Genomic DNA, 18,741 nt, shown 5'->3' with positions numbered 1-18,741 from the left:
AAGGATCTTTTGACCCAAAAAGTACAAAAATCGGGTGCATTTGATGACTGGTCGAATAGTTTTTGAGATACGGAGTAAAATCAATCCAAATATTGCGATATCTCAGAAACTCTGCATCCAATCTCTTTTCAACACTTCTATTTATGAAAACTCTAATATCCAAAACTCTAATTTCTCAAAAAATTTGTGTAAAGTCCTGTCATATACAATATAAATAATTTCGAAGAAATTTTCGAAAATTGTGTCTAGCAAAAAGCCTTAAATATCGAATATTAGAACTAATATTAAAAAATAATTTCTTACCATTAACTAACTCCACTTTTTCATCTTGTACTCTAACTGTACCATCACTAGGGTTACTACTGCTCGCGCCTTCTTCACCAACCAAAACAATCATTTCTACCTCATGTTATATACAAACAAATTGCCTACATATATGTCCTCAACTATTTGAAAAAATTTCAACAACACTTCAAGTAAACTTTTTATTTGTTCTTAACTATATTATTATATTTTATTACGTTTTTCACAAACATTTCTTTTTTTTTTAAATAATCAAAAAAAGAAAAACTTTTATTTTTATAAAATATAATTAATTAGAAAAGTTTATTTGTCAAATAATATTCCACATTTGATGTTATAACTGTTTTTCCTGCAGGTACTTACAACCTATCATCGTAGGCTCACATAGCTCCTAATAAAATTGATTAAAAAATTATATTTTTTGTTTTATATAAGGGTCTATGCTAGATAATATGGGCACTGTCATTCTGAAGTAAATTAGAATATGATACTTTTGCTGAAATTCGGAAATACATAGTTATTATTAGGAATGATTTCGTTAACCGCCGGGTGTTGCCATAAGCTATGTTGTTTTTATACCATGTATATGAAATATATACAAGGTATATTAAATTTAGTCCCAAGTTTGTAACGCGTGAAAATATTGATGCTACCAAAAAAAATTTTGGTATAGGTGTTACAAATAACCAAATAATCACGATAACTCAAAAACGAAAAGAGATATTAAGTTGAAATTTTTATAGCGTGTTCATGACATTAAAAGTGAGGACGAGTTCGTAAATAAGCATAATAGGTCAATTGGGTCTTGGGTTCATAGGCAGTTGATCTACATATACCTTTAAGCAGTCTGCCTCGTCTTAAAATATGTAAAAATCCAGACGAAGCTTTATTTCAGTTTTGAATATTTTATCGATAACATAATTGTTAAAGTCGTAGCGATACTCGATGAAGAATTATCGGAGAATGCTATAAATGTTTTTTTTTGAAGGGATTTCAACGCGAATTCTAAAATCTTCAAAATAGGAATGTCAGTGCCTATACCAACTGGACTAAATGGATGATGGAAATGTTTTTATTTTTTCATATTTTGTTTTTCAAAGATCAAAAGAAAAAGTTTTAGATATAATTTTTATTTTTTTTATTTTGTGACATAAATTTCTTTTATTGAAGTAATTACAAATATTAGATTATGTTTTTTCTGAAGAAGACTTAAATCTTTATTTTTGTTTTAATGAAAATGTTCCCGTATTTTTTATACGCTGCTTACTCTAATTCGTTGACCTATTTAGAGGGAGGTATATAGGAGGCACTTTCCTTAGTTTTTATATTTATTCAAATACTTTAAATTGAAAGAAATTCCCGATATTAAATCAGGTCTGATTGATTTGTTTGTGGCATCGCAGTTTCTAACCGGATGAATCGATTTTGATTTTTTGAATGGTAAATTGATTGAAAGTGTTCTTAGCTATGTTTCAAGTGCGAAATTAGTGTTCCGTACCCGACAAAACTAAAAAATTCGCGTTGATCTTCAAAATTGATCCAGTTTGGAAATGCATGACATATAATTTTAAAATATAAATAATTACTATGGAAATGAATGGTTAAATAAATCTGGCTCAATTCATTTTGAAAAGTGAAATGGTAAAATAATTAGGTAATTCAAAACAATAATTCAAAAGAACAAACTCAACTCAAATATTATTTCAATTTCAATTAAAATATGTATTTCCAAAAATTTGTCCCAAAAAATGATAGCTCTCTAAGTATCCTTTTCATCTCATCTGATGTCCTTGGCTATCACTTTGAAGTGTTTATCTGTGCGTCCGTGTGTTTCTCAGTGGTATTGTAGCCCTTAAACGGTTGAACCGACTTGGTTGAGAACATTTTATAGCTAAGTTTCCAAAAATCGGTTTACAAGGAACAAATCGCATTTGACGGGGTTTTTTTTTTTTTAAATTTCGTTAATTACACTTGTCTTACAATTAGTATCATTTTTTTAATGTAGATGATACTAACTTTGACTATTATACGGCTATCTTTCTTTACGAAATAATGCAATTTGAACTCAAAAATAATTTTATCCTGTAGGTTAAATTCGTTCAATAAACATTAAGAGAGAAGAATGACTGTAGACTGTAATATATGATAACATATAGGTGATATATAAAACCAAGGCAATCGTAATTTTTATCCCAACGACAAAATATAAAAAATTGAAAAATAAAAAAGCAACGTCTCTCCTATTTGTCATACACCTATTTGAATATAAATAATAATGCTTATATATTATGTATGTATAACGTGTGGAGAGTAAACACATCTACAAATCATAAAAATTTATCGCATTTATTGTAGCGTAAAATTAAAAGCGTGGGGTGCTCCCTATCTTCATTTTTTAAATTAGCTTATTTGATAGAGATCGACAATCCTACGTTTTGAATTTTACATTATAATTAAAATTACTATCCACTTTTTAATGTAATAAAACATGCTTTTTCATATTATGAATACTATTATGCTAATGGTTTCAGTTTTAGAAGTTTCATGATTGATTTTGCATTTATCCCTCTGTAGTAAATGTGCTCAATTGCTCATAAAATTTTATGTTATATGATTCATTTAACAAAATGCAAGTGCGACTGACACTACATGAAAAAAGAAGTCGCGTTCGAGAGTGTTTTTAAACTTCGAATATCTTCCTCGATGCAGGAATTATGATTTTAAATCGTATCTCGGGCCAAATTACATAAAACAACTTATTGAAAAATGGCAAAAACGTGACTGACACTATCGTAACTTTGGATTGCAAATGAGTCGTATTTAAAAAAAAAACCTTAGAAATTAATATTACAGGACATAAGTTCTGGTTGCAAACTAGTCTGTAAATAGTTGCAAAAAAGTTTTTCTATCACTAATTATTCTGGAAACCGATGACAAACTAAATCAGTTCCACTCTGTAACTGTTAGGATTCTCTCAATCGACGTAGTTCTAGCATCGATAATTTTCAGTTGTCAATTTTTTGAAATTCGATTAATTTACCTACGACTGATATGTTCGTACGCGTACCTATACTTATCTCTATCTATACACGGTTTCCAAAAAAAAAAGCACGACACAATGAAAAAATATAAATATAAAATTCACAAAGTCTTTGTGATATTTAAAAAACAAGTATATACTCGTTTATGCCTGAATTAATTTCATTCTTCTGGGTTCAGTTTAAAAAAGTTTTGTTTTGGCGTATCGCTAAATTTATGAGTTGACATTTTTCACTGGTACTGAGAAGGCCCTTGAGGTCCACAAGAATAACTTTCCAGCATAATAAAAAGTTATTAAAAAAAATTAAAAACTCGAGCGACTCGAAACGACTCAATACGCTTCAGTCGTTAATACGCTTCGATCAACATATCAACGAAATCGACATCATACTTTGCTCGCTCTATTTTAAAGTGTTATTCTATTTTTTATCTTTCAGAATCTAAATTGACTATTAGAGTAACCTAGAGAACTTTTTTGAATGGTTTAATTACAAAACGAGCTATATAAGCCATAATAGAATAAAATGGTACATTCTGTAGGCACACTACATTAGATGGGGTGAAATACGCTTTCAAATAAATAAAAAACACTATATGTTCACTCGAAAATACTTTATATTTATTAGTTTATGAATCAATAACCACTAATGATTTTCGCTACGGTATTTTGAAGAAAAAAAAAAGTATGATGAAGCGCGATCTCTGTATGAGGTGGGTACTAACTATTATCGGTATGAAAATATTCCTGTGGGAAATACATGGAACTTGATGATATCATCAAAATATGATATGTAATAATAAAATATATTATATAATAATGAAAGGCGAAGTTTGTTAGTTCAAACCATGGCTCTTCTACAATCAGTCAGTCTGTGTGCTATTTAAAAACCCAAAAAAAATAATTATGTCAATAAACTGGGAAGTTTATTTATTTTTCCATACTTATGACATTTTCTCTTTATTTTTCCAGATTATTTTCATTATAAGGAAAGGTGGGTCACAGTAAAACTCTATCTAATAAAGGATAATTTTATTACATTACTATTTAAAATTTGTCAAGACTTGAGAAAAATAGATAAAAAAACTTTAAACAAAAAGAAAACCGACTTCAAAAGAAAAACTTTTTCAAAATAAATTAATATGCACTAAAAAGTAAAAAATAACGAAAATATAATGTGGTTAACATTATTGTTATTTTTGGAGTCGGTGTCAGCCAAACTAATGTACCAAACTGTTGTGTCAGAGTTGTTTCCTTGGCTGACACCGACTCCAAAAGTAACAATAATTTTAACTACATTAAATTATCGTTATTTTTTACTTTTTAGTGCATTTTAATTTATTTTGTAAAACTTTCTCTTTTGAAGTCGGTTTTCTTTTTGTTAAAAGTTTATTTATTTATTGATTTTTAGTGAATCAGAAGTACACTAACTAATTTATCACTAAAAAAAGAATAATCGAAATCGGTTGGCGAGATATTAAGTTATTCGTCTTTTTGTCATGCATACTTAATGCAAATTTAAGACTTTTATGATTTTTTTACGGATGCCGTTGTCAGAACTGCATCATAATGAAATGGGACCACACGGGAAACATCAGCTTTCAAACAGATAAAAAATCATCAAAATCGGTTCACCCAGTTAAAAGTTATGAGGTAACAAACATAAAAAAAAAATACAATCGAATTGATAACCTCCACTGTTTTTGTTTGAAGTCGGTTAAAAATTAAAATATTAGTTAACACTTTGACATACATTTCGGAGTGTTCTAATTCGAATTCATTACGATACAAGCGAGGTAATGAACTATAATTTTTCCACGCATATACTGAGTGAGAAAAGTACTTTTTACTCACGGCCGTAGATAAAATAGGAATTTTGTGCCACTTTTTCTTATTGTATTGCGATTAAATTTCCACGAAGCACTCATATTATTTTATTTTTTTAGGTTTTTTTAACCGTCGACTATAAAGACGGGTATTATAAGTTTAATGGGTCTGAGTATCTGTGTAGAAAAGAAGCAAGAATCTTAAAACAATTGAGTAGATTTTTCTTGAGACTTAGCTAAGAAACACTCTCGATCAAATTACCTTTCAAAAAAAAAAAAAATCAAAATTGGTTTTTCCATTTAGGAGCTACGATACCACAAACAAATCAATCAGACCTGATTTTATGGTAAGGATTTCATTGAATTTCTATTTTAATAAAATTAAATTTTATAATATATTGATTTCATTTGAAAATTTGTTTTTGTTTGTGTTATATGATCTACATGATGGAAAATTAAAATAAAATTTTACCAAAATCAAAATAATATTTCATTTGTTAGCTCACAAAACCATATTATTTATGAAATATTATATTTTAATAAAATTTAATTTTCAACATTCAAATCAAATTACAAATAAATCCAAATGTTTTTGGTATGAAATTTGCACAAGCTTGTCTAATAATATCTATGTTAAATTAAAATGGTCTAAAGAAACGGTAAAAGACCAATCTTTACCCATCTGATAACCGGATGGGACATATTTTTTATGAAATTTTATTGATTTTTAAACACTCCTATCATATAAGTATGCAAGGTAATTAGGATATGTAGTATACTTAATTTAGTCCCAAGTTTGTAACACTTAAAAATATTGATGCAGAGCACAAAATTTTGGTATAGGTGTTCATAAAATCACCTAATTAGTCCATTTTCGGTTGGCCGTCCGTTCATCCGCGTGTGGACACGATAACTCAAAAACGAAAACAGATATCAAGCTAAAATTCGTAAATGAGTAACATAGGTCAATTGGGTCTTGGGTCCGTAGGACCCATCTTGTAAACCGTTTAACATAGAGCAAAAGTTTAAATGTAAAAAATGTTCCTTATAAAAAAATAAAACATCACTATTTACTCGTGAGGGCGAAAATTAGACGTAAATTGTATAGCATGTACCTATTATATGGGAATATCAGTTATGAATGTGTGACATGTGTGTATGTGTAATGTGATAGAGTAATCAACATTGTCTATGTATGGTATTTCAACAATTAACTCAGTCAACTGTTTGTTTTCACTTGTTAATTAAATTAATTTTAATCATTTTTTTCCATGAACTGTTTGGTCAGACAAGCCTATACTATTATTTTCGTAATTATATTATCTTTCTTTTGATAACAATTTCAATTGGTTGACAGATCGGTGTAGTTACTTATTATATTGACTTAACCAATCGAAATTGGAATCAGAAGAAAGATTATTTAATTACGAAAATAATGGTAAACGCTTACCTGGAAAAAGCCGTTCATGGAATAAATTGATTAAAATTAAATTAATTAAAAATAGTCATGAACACTTTTCGATATAAAAACTATGATAGGAGTGTGAAATCAATGAAATTTCATCAAAAAATCAATTCATCTGAGTGAAGATTTAACTTATACCGCCTCGTGTACTAAAACGATTGTAAAAATATTTTTCAATCAAACTGTTTGGTTTAAAGAAGAAAAATCAATTTAGTTTTCTTCGAACATTTCTTAATTTATTTATTTTTCACCGCGCTTCCACCATGTTTGGAATGATTTGATTTCATTATTGACGCAGGCAATGGAAGAATTTATTTATTTTTCTCTTAAAAATACCGAAAAGTAAAAGTAATTACTTCTGATGGTTTTCTTTTTTTTATAAACATGTTATTTATAGACGAGTAGGAATAAGTTATCCCCAATGGATTGTATGTTGATAAACACGGAAAGTTCTCTTTTACAAATAAACCGCGATAGGTTTATCATTATCGTTTTACTTTTAGTTGCCACGACGCCATGTAGCTAGTAGTCCGTAGGCCCACGCCCCAAAAACTTATTGATTTGGTATTGATTGCATAAAAAAATCTAGATAGTAATGCGTTTTTTTATACAAGGCTCGAAATTTTTTGGATTCTATCCACAAATCACAAATTGAAAGATCATTTTTTTGCTATTTTAATAGAAATTTTATCGAAAAACAAATGAAAAAACTTCAAGAAGTCAATTTACCAAATAAAACGGTTATCTTTCAGTTTGAAAGTGAGGAAGAACGCATATACAAGATCGCAACAGTGATGTAATCAGTAAGTTTTTTTTGAGGATTAGGCCTACAGACTATAAATTCTAGATAGTCCTTTATTATTTATAGTGTTATTTATTCATACCATAAGTTTCTTCATATACATATACATCCAATGTAACACATTCATTCAGTCACAGTAGTGAATTTGTAAAACTGTTGTGACATTTTCTGTTTTAAAAACTTTTGTTTGAAACTTTTACATTAGTTACAAATATTTTATATTATAGATGGTATCATTTATTTACCAGGTGTATCAGAATAAACGGTCAATATTCAAGGAGATAATAGGAAACGGTGCAATTGGGCGCTACAGACCTTTTCTAAAGGTTTTAGAACTTTTGTTAGGTTTGTACCGAATCTGTCTTATTTTCAAAAAAATGGTTTTTTGTTGGTTTGTTCTATCTCTCCCCGTTTGTTAAAGACCGCTATTCGGAACTACATGAATCAGAAACGTTTGCACAACGTTTGGTGTTTATGCTCAATCTTTGGTTTGTGGAAAAAATATTTTGAAGATGAGTTGGTATTTTAATGAGAAATATTGTTGCAACTAAAAGTTTTGCCTCTATCTCTCAAAGATTTTCAAATAATTTGCCGTAAATCGTGAGATTGATCATTAAGATAATGTATATAGATAAAAATCTGAATTTTTATTATGTTATAAATTGCTTACTCGTACGAATAAACGAATTGGAATTTGAATTTGTTGTGAATAACAAATATTTAACGAACGTACATTCATTTTCAATAATATTTGTTCCATCTTCTATAGATTAAAAAGTAAAAACTTCTATTTTTATAAATTAAAAAAAAATTCTAATAAAAGTACCATAAACATTTTTTCGATAGTGAAACAAATTCGACATAAATCTTTAAAAAACATATAAAGATTTCCTCGAATATTGACTATTTTATCTGAAACACCCAGTACAACATAACATTTTAATAAAATAATGTTATAAAAGCTATTTTTAAACTATTAAACTATAAAATGTTGAATGAGTGATGCTTTACTAAACTTTCCTCCATGTAAAATAGTGCAATTCGTTCCATAACGAAAAGCACCTGTACACTAAAATGTTGGATATAGTTCTGAATTCAGTTCGTTTTTTGAAACCTTAAAGTGAAATTTCACCTGATGTGATTTCAAATTTGTTCATGCTATTTTTAAACAGTTTGAAATCATTTCTTATAAAATTAGTCTACAAATTAGTTATCTTTTGAGTCGTTCATACATGACTACTTGTAAAAGCTGGACGCGCTAAATTTAAAATATCGAAGATAATTCGGAGCGCCACTAGCTGTTACAAATAGTCATGTATGCGTGATTCATAAGAAAAATTATCTTATATTGTCTGGTTCATAAAAAGTTTGTCCCCAAAGAGTAAATTTTGAAATTTTATACCATGCATATATGTAATATGCAAGGTATACTAAGTTTAGTCCCAAGTTTGTAACGCTTAAAAATATTGATGCTACGAACAAAATTTTGGTATCGGTGTTCATTAAATCACCTAATTAGTCTATTTCCGGTTGTCCGCCCGTCCGTCTGTGGGCACGATAACTCAAAAACGAAAAAATATATCAAGCTGAAATTTTTACAGCGTACTCAGGACGTAAAAAGTGAGGTCGAGTTCGAAATGAGATATCAAGCTGAAATTTTTACAGCGTACTCAGGACGTAAAAAGTGAGGTCGAGTTCGAAATGAGCAACATAGGTCAATTGGATCTTGACCTATGGGTCCGTAGGACCCATCTTGTAAACCGTTAGAGAAAGAATAAAAGTTAAAATGTAAAAAATGTTCCTTATCAAAAAATAAACAACTTTTGTTTGAAACATTTTTTCGTGAACATCACTAAAACTACCTCACTACCCGTGAGGGCGCAAATTAGGCGTAAATTGTATAATATGCCTTATACAAATTGTATATGTTTGTGCAATGTGATTGACACTATTTATGCATGGTATTTCAACAATTAACTCAGTCAATTGGTTGTTTTCACTTGTTTAATTTAAAATGAAATGTATATCCATCGAAAATGGTGGAAGCGATGGGAAAATCAAATTTATACTACCATAAAATGCATTGCCATCCTTTTTACAAATGCATGCAATATTTCCGGAAAGTGAAATTTTCCCTATAATCGCAGTGGTGAGTTTATTGAAACATGATTATTGAAACTCTAATTACCATAGAGAATCCGAGATACGCGCCTGGACACGTTTGCGGGTAAAAGTTAAACAGATTATAATAATTTATCACATTCAAGGCTATACAAAATTAATACCCCCCTAGTTTTCCACCCACAATGCATGTAAATATAACATATATTTTAATAAAAACGTTAATGATTGGGAGGCAGGGGGGCAACCTTTATTTTACAGCTATATAATATACACTAAAATAATAATGTCGCTTTAAACGGAGGTCGATATATAAAATTTTGCCACCGGCAAAATAGATTAAATCAGTATGTGTTCAAAAAAAAAACCTTCTGTTTCAAAATAAAAAATTCCGTTAGAAATACTCATATGTCCTCCGTACTTTACGGCTAATTTCGCTCAAAGTATTATTTCCGATTTTTTATCCGACTGCACAACGCAAAGGAATGATATTGTGTTTATCAGTCTGTATAAATACGTATGTGTGTTCCCATGTGGCACACTAGAGACCACTAGATTTTGATGATTGATAAGTCAATCGATTAGACATAATCTTGCGAGGTCATTGAAGTTATGGCATAAAAATTCAATATGGCGAACACCAGACACCATATTTCGAAAAAGAAAAAAATGAATGTCGGTGAACTATCATTGAACACCTCAGTCAATATTACCTGGATCCCCGGACACTCTGGTTTAAACGGTAAAGAGAGAGCAGACAAGCTGGCCAAACTGGGAACCACCATGGCTCCCACTCAAGAAAAGCTTGCCAGGATGCCATACCAAGAAGGTCTTAACAGATTAGGAGAAATCTGAAAAACCAACAATTAAAGGCATGGACCAGCTACGAGGGAGGGTGATCCCCAAAAACCTGTTGGGTGAAGGAAACTCGCTCGGTAACAGAGCCGAGGAGATCTTTAAACGAAACAGAGCTGATATTAGAGTCATCGTAGAGTTACTCACAGGGCATGATAACCTGAACAAGTTTCAACATCAGATTGGAAAAAGACAATCTCCCGCGTGTGACAGATGCGGAGAAAATTCAGAAGAAACATCGATCCACTTTCTCTGTTACTGCCCGGCGCTCATACAGCAGCGAAGGAAATGGTTTGGTCCGGCCATAGTCGAACCAGAAGAAATTAGGAAACTCAGCGCTAGGCAAATCCTGGGTTTCAGTACATCAGTTGGTTATAATAGCCACTGAAAAGCGTAGCGGGGATAGAGTACAAGGGTCTATTTGGCTAGGTGCTCTGAACCATTGCTTCGAGGCCCGATGCTCGAGCATGGTCCGCTAACCTCCACACCCATACCCATACCCATCATTGAACACCCATGGCATATAGAAATCGACTTACGTAAGTGTCACTAGATCACGTGTTTGGTCTCTAGAGCGCCCCAAAGGATCAAACATATATACATAGGCTGTATTATTGGTCCATTGTGGCTCTTTGAATAGGTATTTGAAAATCCTAACACAAAAGTATAAGAAAATAATTAAAAAATTTATTCCAATTTTTCTTTTTGATGTAAGACAACTTGACATATAAATTAGGCTAACTGAACCCAAGGGATGGAACCCTATACATGGAGGTCTTTTTTTTATTAAATCAGACAGTAATTAAAAAAAAAACTTTAATTGTCTCTATAAATGCCCGTTTATGGATATTCTATGGAAACTGTTTTTACCGTCATGAATGAAACTGATATTTTTATTCGAATAAAATTATATTCGAACAAGCTTAGATAGGAATAACTGTTAGACCGTGTGATAGAAAGCGTGATATGTAAAATGATTAATACATACTTGAAACTTCGTGAGTGGCTTCGTTTTAATAATTATTAATGTTATCAAGTGGTCATGGTGGTCATTGAATTTGCATAAAAAATATGTATTTTAAATTAACCGTAAATATACTAAATTCATAATTCGGTTGAAAGAGATGAAAATGATTCCAAACTTGTAACTTGAGAGTTTTTGGGTCGCTGATCACGTATGTCGCGCCAAAATTTGTCTCCGAGGCACCTGATACCCAGGGTAAATAGTATCGAAGTCGTCTCCTGGAGTTTGCGGGAAATTCGCTATATAATCGGTCTAAAGTCGTTATTCGGTAGTTTTTGGGGTCGCTTAGGTCAAATATCGCAACAAAATTGATCACCAAGGTACGTGGTGACCGATTTTGTTATATTCGTGCTCAGCCACCCCAAAAACCCCCGAGTATCGAGTTTGGGCCATTATATAACGAATTTCCCGAAAACTCGAGTAGACGACGGGGATATTATTTACCCTGAGCACCAGGTATCTCGGAGACCAATTCTGACGTGATATTCGTATTCAACGACCACTAAAACCTCCGAGTTACAAGTTTGGAATTTCTATTAACCGAATTGTGAATTGTAGTATATTTACGGTTAATTTCAAACGCATTCGAATCCGACTTATAGTGCAAATTTTTCGATTTCTAACCGTTTTCATGTATTTGATTTTTGTACATGTCTCGTGCATGTAAACCAAACCTTTTTTTACAATACTGCTTAAGACTACTTGACGTCATTAGTGATTTTCTTAATAAATGTTTCTACTTTTTGAATGACACTGTACATTTATAAACTCATATAATAATGATTGTAATTATATTTACATAATTATTTAATGTATGATAATTAATTATTATTATGATTGTACTAAGAGAGCATACCAAAATATATCATATTTCAGTATTTTTTTTTTTTTTTTGCAAGGTTGTTACAGTGACCGACTTTTCTGTAATATATAAATGTAAAGAGACTTACTTCTTTTTAATTGTTAGATACATTTTTTTTTTTTGTAAAACTTTTTATACACAATCAAACTGAATATAGCGAGTGTTTCATGTTAATCCATTTCGGATAAAACGCTTGATTTTTTTTTTTTATAAAAAGTTGGATTAAGTATAAACCAATTCTTAAAATTTTACGGGGGGTTGCTCGATTATTAAAATAAATAAATGACTTCCAAATTATGCATAGTTAACATTGGTCTTACGGAAAAACGGTAGATGGATGATATGTTTTCATAGATTTCTTCAAAACTAGTCGATAGAAAATTAAAAAAAAAAAAAAACTATTTAAATTAAAGTATAAACCTTAATAAATTATGAAAGATGAGGACACAAAGTAAAAAAAAATATATATTCTCAATTTTGATGGTGAATTATGTGTTATAACGCCATGTTTTTCATCTTTTTCAGTACTATCCACATATAACTATTTCATTTATCATTTCAATACTTAAGTAACCCTAATCCGGGAACTCAAACGTAATGTTATCAGTACCTGGATGATCATTGAGCATTGCTCGGTATTTTAACTCAAAAAGACACAAATTTATCACTAATATAAGAACCGTTTAAAATGTCTCCATGAAAATGTCAATTTGAATGTCCCGCTAATGTACTTTATTTCGTTAATTACGATATACACCAATAGATGTCAGAAACAATCATATTTTGCAGTGTATGTTTCAGTTTTTCCTGAAAACACGGATAAAACGACGTTTTTTTAAAAATAAAACCTAAGTAGATGGACTTTTCAACCCATAAAACTCCTGCACACTCATTTTCATGAAAATTTTGTTTCAATCATTTCCGAGATCGTTGATACATATATACAAGAATTGTTCGTTTAAATATATAAGATTTTGAACATTGACGAGATTTCTTTGTAGATATCTCAAAAGTTTCGATATCTGGAGTAATTTTCAAAATATCGAGAATTGAAAATTTTGTTTAATTATTTAGTTTTCGATATTTCGAAAACCAAGGCAGATATCGAATAATTTTATTCCTATTTATAGTCTACATTCATGAAGCTATAACAAAATTCATCATCAAAGTTGAAAATAAGGTACAAATAATTTTAACTCCAAGTCTAAACTTGCCTTGGCGCTGGTACTACCTTAATAAGTTGCTGGTACTACTTTAAAATATTTGTAGAAAAGGAAAGGCATGATTTAAAATGTGTCTGGTACATTTATAACCCACGCAATAATTTCTAATTTCAATAAGGAATTTTCTTTTTTTGACAGACAAAACCTTTTGAATATAGCACTTCTCAAGGTGGCGGTTATTATTAGCATTTACTCAAAATTTGATTTCATTACGTAAAAAAGGGGGTTTGTGGACATTCTACCTTTACCAAGAGAGAAGACTTCGTTGTATGTTTATAAAATACGTAAATTTGGACCCCCAAGACCACTCTATCTCCAAATTGTGAAAATTTTCCTATGAGTAGATGTAAATCATGTCTTGAAAAGATGATAATCGAATTCTTTCTGAATAGACAAAGACTTTTTGATCACGCTGTAAATATTAATATGCAATAAAATGATTATATTATAAGTTGCACAATAAAAATAAATATCTTAGAGCTATGAATTTTTATTGTTTGAGATATTTTTTTTTTTATTTAAAAATATACTTTTACGATAGATCTTCTGAATAAAAATAAACAAAATATTAATTATTTTTGTTTCATCAAGTTTTTGAACATTTATTTTGATAAAATTGTGAATGTTGATAATAATTTATGAAATAAATTATACCGGAGTGTTCGATTAGAAAATAAGATTCAAATGGTATCATCATAGACACATTTAATCGCTAAATTTTCAACAGGTTTCAATCAGAACAAAATAATATGGTAAATCGATTTTTATGCTATTATTTCGGTTTTACCTCGATATAGAAATAAAATTGTGTAAAAAAAGAGATTATGTGAATTTAAGATGATTGTAAATCTACATTATTGTAAAAAAAATTTGGTTTATTGCACGGTACATACATATAAACCAATTACATGCTTTGTAGTCAAGTAATGTGTTTATTTATAGCTTTATAATAGCAAGCAACTACAAAAATATATAATATATTGTGTGCAAGTGATGCTTATAAATTTGAAAATATAAATATTGCTCTTCAATCATCAATACTCTAACTATAGTCGTCTCTGTTCATCATATGATGAATCTTCGATGAACTTAAATTAAAATTTTGTTTTTTTTTTTCATCGGCAACCTTATATTTTTATGGTATTATTATAAACTCCAAGATTGTCTTAATATTTTAGATAGTTTTTTATCACACTCTCTAGAGTCTTTGATATAGGAATATTCAATTGAAAAGGAAAACCTATATGATTCATCATTTTTTCAGTCAACTTTGAACGATAAAATAATAATAAAAAGCCTGATGACTTAGGAAGTTTTTGTGATTTTTGGAGACTTTGTTAATCAAAAAATGTATTTATAAAGTTTTATTGAAATCTCTAGTATTATTCAATCCTTGCATATCTTCTTAAGTGATACAGGTTTTTTTACAGTAAACACAGTGTATACAATTTATCATCACAATATGAAAATAACCCAAATTGGTTCACTTATTATAAATTAAAAAAATAGAATTATTACGTAAATCTAATTTTCTATAAATAAATAATTTTAATTTATTTAAATTTATATTATTGTTATTATGTTAGTTATCTAAATATTAGAATTCTTACAATCACCATTCTTTATTTTAAAATAATTTTCTAATTCTCTTCCATTTTCTCTGGTTTATTGGCTGCAGTTTTTGAGAAAACCGATCCAGGAATAATGAGAGATTTTAATAAAACAAAAAAATAATCATTTTTAAAAATTTATTTTCATGCATCCTTAAAATTTATATAAGCCGTGATAAGTATGACCCTTCATATTTCAGATTTCAGATCAATAATTTCTTAAATATTCCACCCAAAGATTTTGCTTATGATAGATATTTTCAATTTTACTAATATTTATCAATTTGCAATTCCCCATCTAACAGCTCGAATTTTAAGGAATCCATTATCTTTGAGTTACAGCGTGTCAAAAACGTGACTTCAGTAAGCTAAACATAAAAAAAATATAAAGATTTTCCAGATGAAAGCAAGAATTTCCTATCAAAAATTAATTAAAACTACATAAAAGTTTTATACCATTTTTATGACACAATGAAAAATAGTTTTAAGTGGTCATAATAAATTTATTATTTTCATATTGGAAGTGGTCGAAGTCTATTTGCAAATAGTCGAAGCTTCCATAGCAGTAATAAATACGTCGTGAAACTCTTTAAACTAAATAGGGGAAAAAATGAAAATGATGATAAGCTTAGATTTAAATGATAGTAAAATATGTTACAAAAATGATAAGCCGAAAAACTAATTAATTAAGAGAATAACGTTCAGTTTTCAGAAAAACTGGCCTGTCCTATAAAAAACAGAATAATAAAAAATAGTAAATTTTTAAAAAAAAACTTTGTATGGGGCAGACTAACTTTTTCCTCGAAAACCTCACAGTTAAGTTGTTTGTTGCTCCTGCAAACGCTTCTAGCACATTTTTCTAGACATCATTCTAAATCCAACGAGCTATTACACGTATTTTTACGACCAGTATTTCTATATTTCACCAATTTGAACTTGTCGACTAGACTATATGTTTTACTATACATTAACGTTTTTATTTGTAGATGTTTTATATGACACATGTGCTACTATTATGGGAGCTTAGACTATGATTTTCTATGATTACCCTAAAAATAAAATATTATGTTGAATATAATCATAATATTTATTTCAATTGTCTCAGCTGAAAACAATTATTTTAAAAACGTCATCTAACGCATCATTCATTTATTACACATAGAAAATTAAACGGAATTTGAAAAATTTATATGTAGTTCAGAAAATTTAACATTTGTTTGTTTTAAATTTTATAATTTGAGTTCAAATTAATGGTATATAACAGCTGGTAGTGTGACGAAAAAGTTAGTTTTAATTCAGATTTTAAATATTTCTTTTAAAATTAGGAAGGGATGAAGTACGTGAAGGACACATGAATTTAAAACCATTTTAAGCCAATTTTTATACCCTATATATATGAAATATTAAGATACTCATTTTAGTCCTAACCTAATGCTTAAAAATATTGATGATAAGAACAAAATTTTGACATAGGTGTTCAGAAAATCACCTCATTTTCGTTTCGAAGACGTTAGTTATTTCGAAGACGAAGCGCCTAGAGAAAAAATCACAGGAGTACTTTTTTGCTTAAAACTGATCAAAAAATACAAAAATATTTTTTATTTTGTATAAATTCAACAAAATTTTGTACTTTACGCAACATCCACCCTTCTCCTGTTTAATTGTGGATTTTTCTCATTATCGAATTTGACCTTTCAAATACTTCTTGATATCAAATTTTATTCAAAAAGACTTAAATTGATCGCTAGAGAGCTTACAGACACATAAACGTATATGGATACATTGGCCTTAACTGAATCTAATCATAAAAATGAGTGCGCATTGAAGGCCAACTTTTAAACTGAACCAAAGGCCATTGAAAAGACTTTTAATTGAAATATTAGAAATATTAATCAAAGATATTTAAATATTGAAATGTTAAGCTAGGCCGGGCCTTAAAATAAGTATTTCAAGGGAAATATTTTATATTTATTTAAAGTTTGCAAATTTTCTAAGCAATTTTGTGAATGTTCGTATACATACAAAAAAAAAAGAATAAATAAATAAAATTTTAAAGGTAGTTCAAGGTAAAAGAGGGCGAAGTCTGCACGCGTCAACTTACTTATATACTGTTAAGAAGGTACAATAAGTTAATTGTTTTACTACAATAAATTATACTTCAAAATTTTATTTATTTTATATATACCTTGATATTTTAAGAAACACAATGACGTTTGAAAGTATATATTTATAGCGTCATAGATATTGGGTGCGACGACATTTTCAAATACATTTTAAATGATTCTGAAGGTATAATAACGGATGATCCAAATTGAGTTTCTAAATTCAAATTTTTAAAAAACTCATAGCGTAGGAGCTGCATTAGCTAAGCGAATTCCCTCAGAGATTGAAAAAAATAACACATTTTTCATAATAGAGTACTTTATTGCTTAAAACTGATCAGAATATTTATCAAATCAGGAAGCCACAACCTTACCAAAACATTGTCATCTAAACTAAATGTGCATTCAAAATTTCAACTCAATCGGAAACCGGGAAGTGGATCAAATTTGACTTGCAAGATTTGATTACAAACAGACAACGGGACAGGTGAAACAAAATAAAAGCTTGTAAAGTCTATTAAAATGAATCTAATGGCGTATACACACGCCTTACCCTATTTCCAATGCTAACAGTTTCCTCAAACTTTCACACAATGATTCCTCGAACTTTGACAAAATTTACTAAAGTATTTTCTAGAATTATTTTCGTTTTTCGAGAATGTTTCACCAGAACACTATTTGAAGCTGCCTTTAACTTTTCAACGCCCTACCTTTCATAGTTTTGGAGAAAATGGACATCAAAACTTTGTTCTAATTTACGACCACACAGTTAAACAGTCGATTACAAAATAGGTCCTACGGACCCAAAATCCAATTGACCTACGTTACTCATTTACGAACTCAAAGTCACTTTTATCATCCAAGAGCACACTATAAAATTTCAGCTCGATATGTCTTTGTGTTTTTAAAGTTATCGTGTTATCGTGGACAAACAGAAATCGACTCTAATATGATGATCTTATATAAACACCTATACCAAATTTTTATACGTATCAACAATATTTCTAAGCGTTACAAACTAGGGACTAAAATTAGTATACCTTCATATATATTTCCTATACACAGGGTATAAAATTAACAATATTAATTAATATAATATTCGCTTAAAAACACACAATAAAATATGCAAAAAATCAAAAGTGATTTGCTTCAGTACTTTCATTCAATAAATTTAAAGTTGTATATAAGTTGGAAAAATTGATTGAATTTCTTTTTAAAGTTTTCAAAATCGCACACTTCTGTGTCTCATCTTATATACTTTAATGTAAACATTTTAGTTTTATTAATATAAAAATATTCGGTTTTTTTTTACAATGACATACGCATTCATCACATTTGATGTCATGACGTATTTTTTTTTTTTTAGAAGATAAATTGATTAATGACGGTGAACTTTGTATAAGATTTTTTTTTCTGGTTATGTGTGTTTAAATGTTGGATTTATGTAATATTTATTTAAAAAAAATTTAATAATTAACTTCATCGATAATAAGATTAAAGTTGGGATACAG

General features: G+C 29.3%; 1 protein-coding gene across 2 annotated transcripts in view; it reads right to left on the bottom strand.

Moving 5' to 3' along the window:
• LOC123297372 (high affinity cAMP-specific and IBMX-insensitive 3',5'-cyclic phosphodiesterase 8) overlaps positions 1–18,741 on the bottom strand; it is a 73,136-nt gene that overhangs the window by 19,057 nt on the left and 35,338 nt on the right. The window contains exon 1 of one of the 2 annotated variants that reach the window (XM_044879005.1): positions 304–492. The exons of the other annotated variant lie outside the window; for it this stretch is intronic. Coding sequence (XP_044734940.1) covers positions 304–397 — 94 coding nt within the window. The 5' untranslated portion in view covers positions 398–492. Of the gene's footprint in view, positions 1–303; positions 493–18,741 lie in introns of those variants that run through there. 2 annotated transcript variants of the gene reach the window in all.

This window comes from Chrysoperla carnea, chromosome 4, assembly GCF_905475395.1.
Source record: "Chrysoperla carnea chromosome 4, inChrCarn1.1, whole genome shotgun sequence".
Lineage (NCBI taxonomy): Eukaryota > Metazoa > Arthropoda > Insecta > Neuroptera > Chrysopidae > Chrysoperla > Chrysoperla carnea.
The sequence above is the reverse complement of the archived record's forward strand: the minus strand, read 5'-3'. Positions and strand labels throughout refer to the sequence as shown.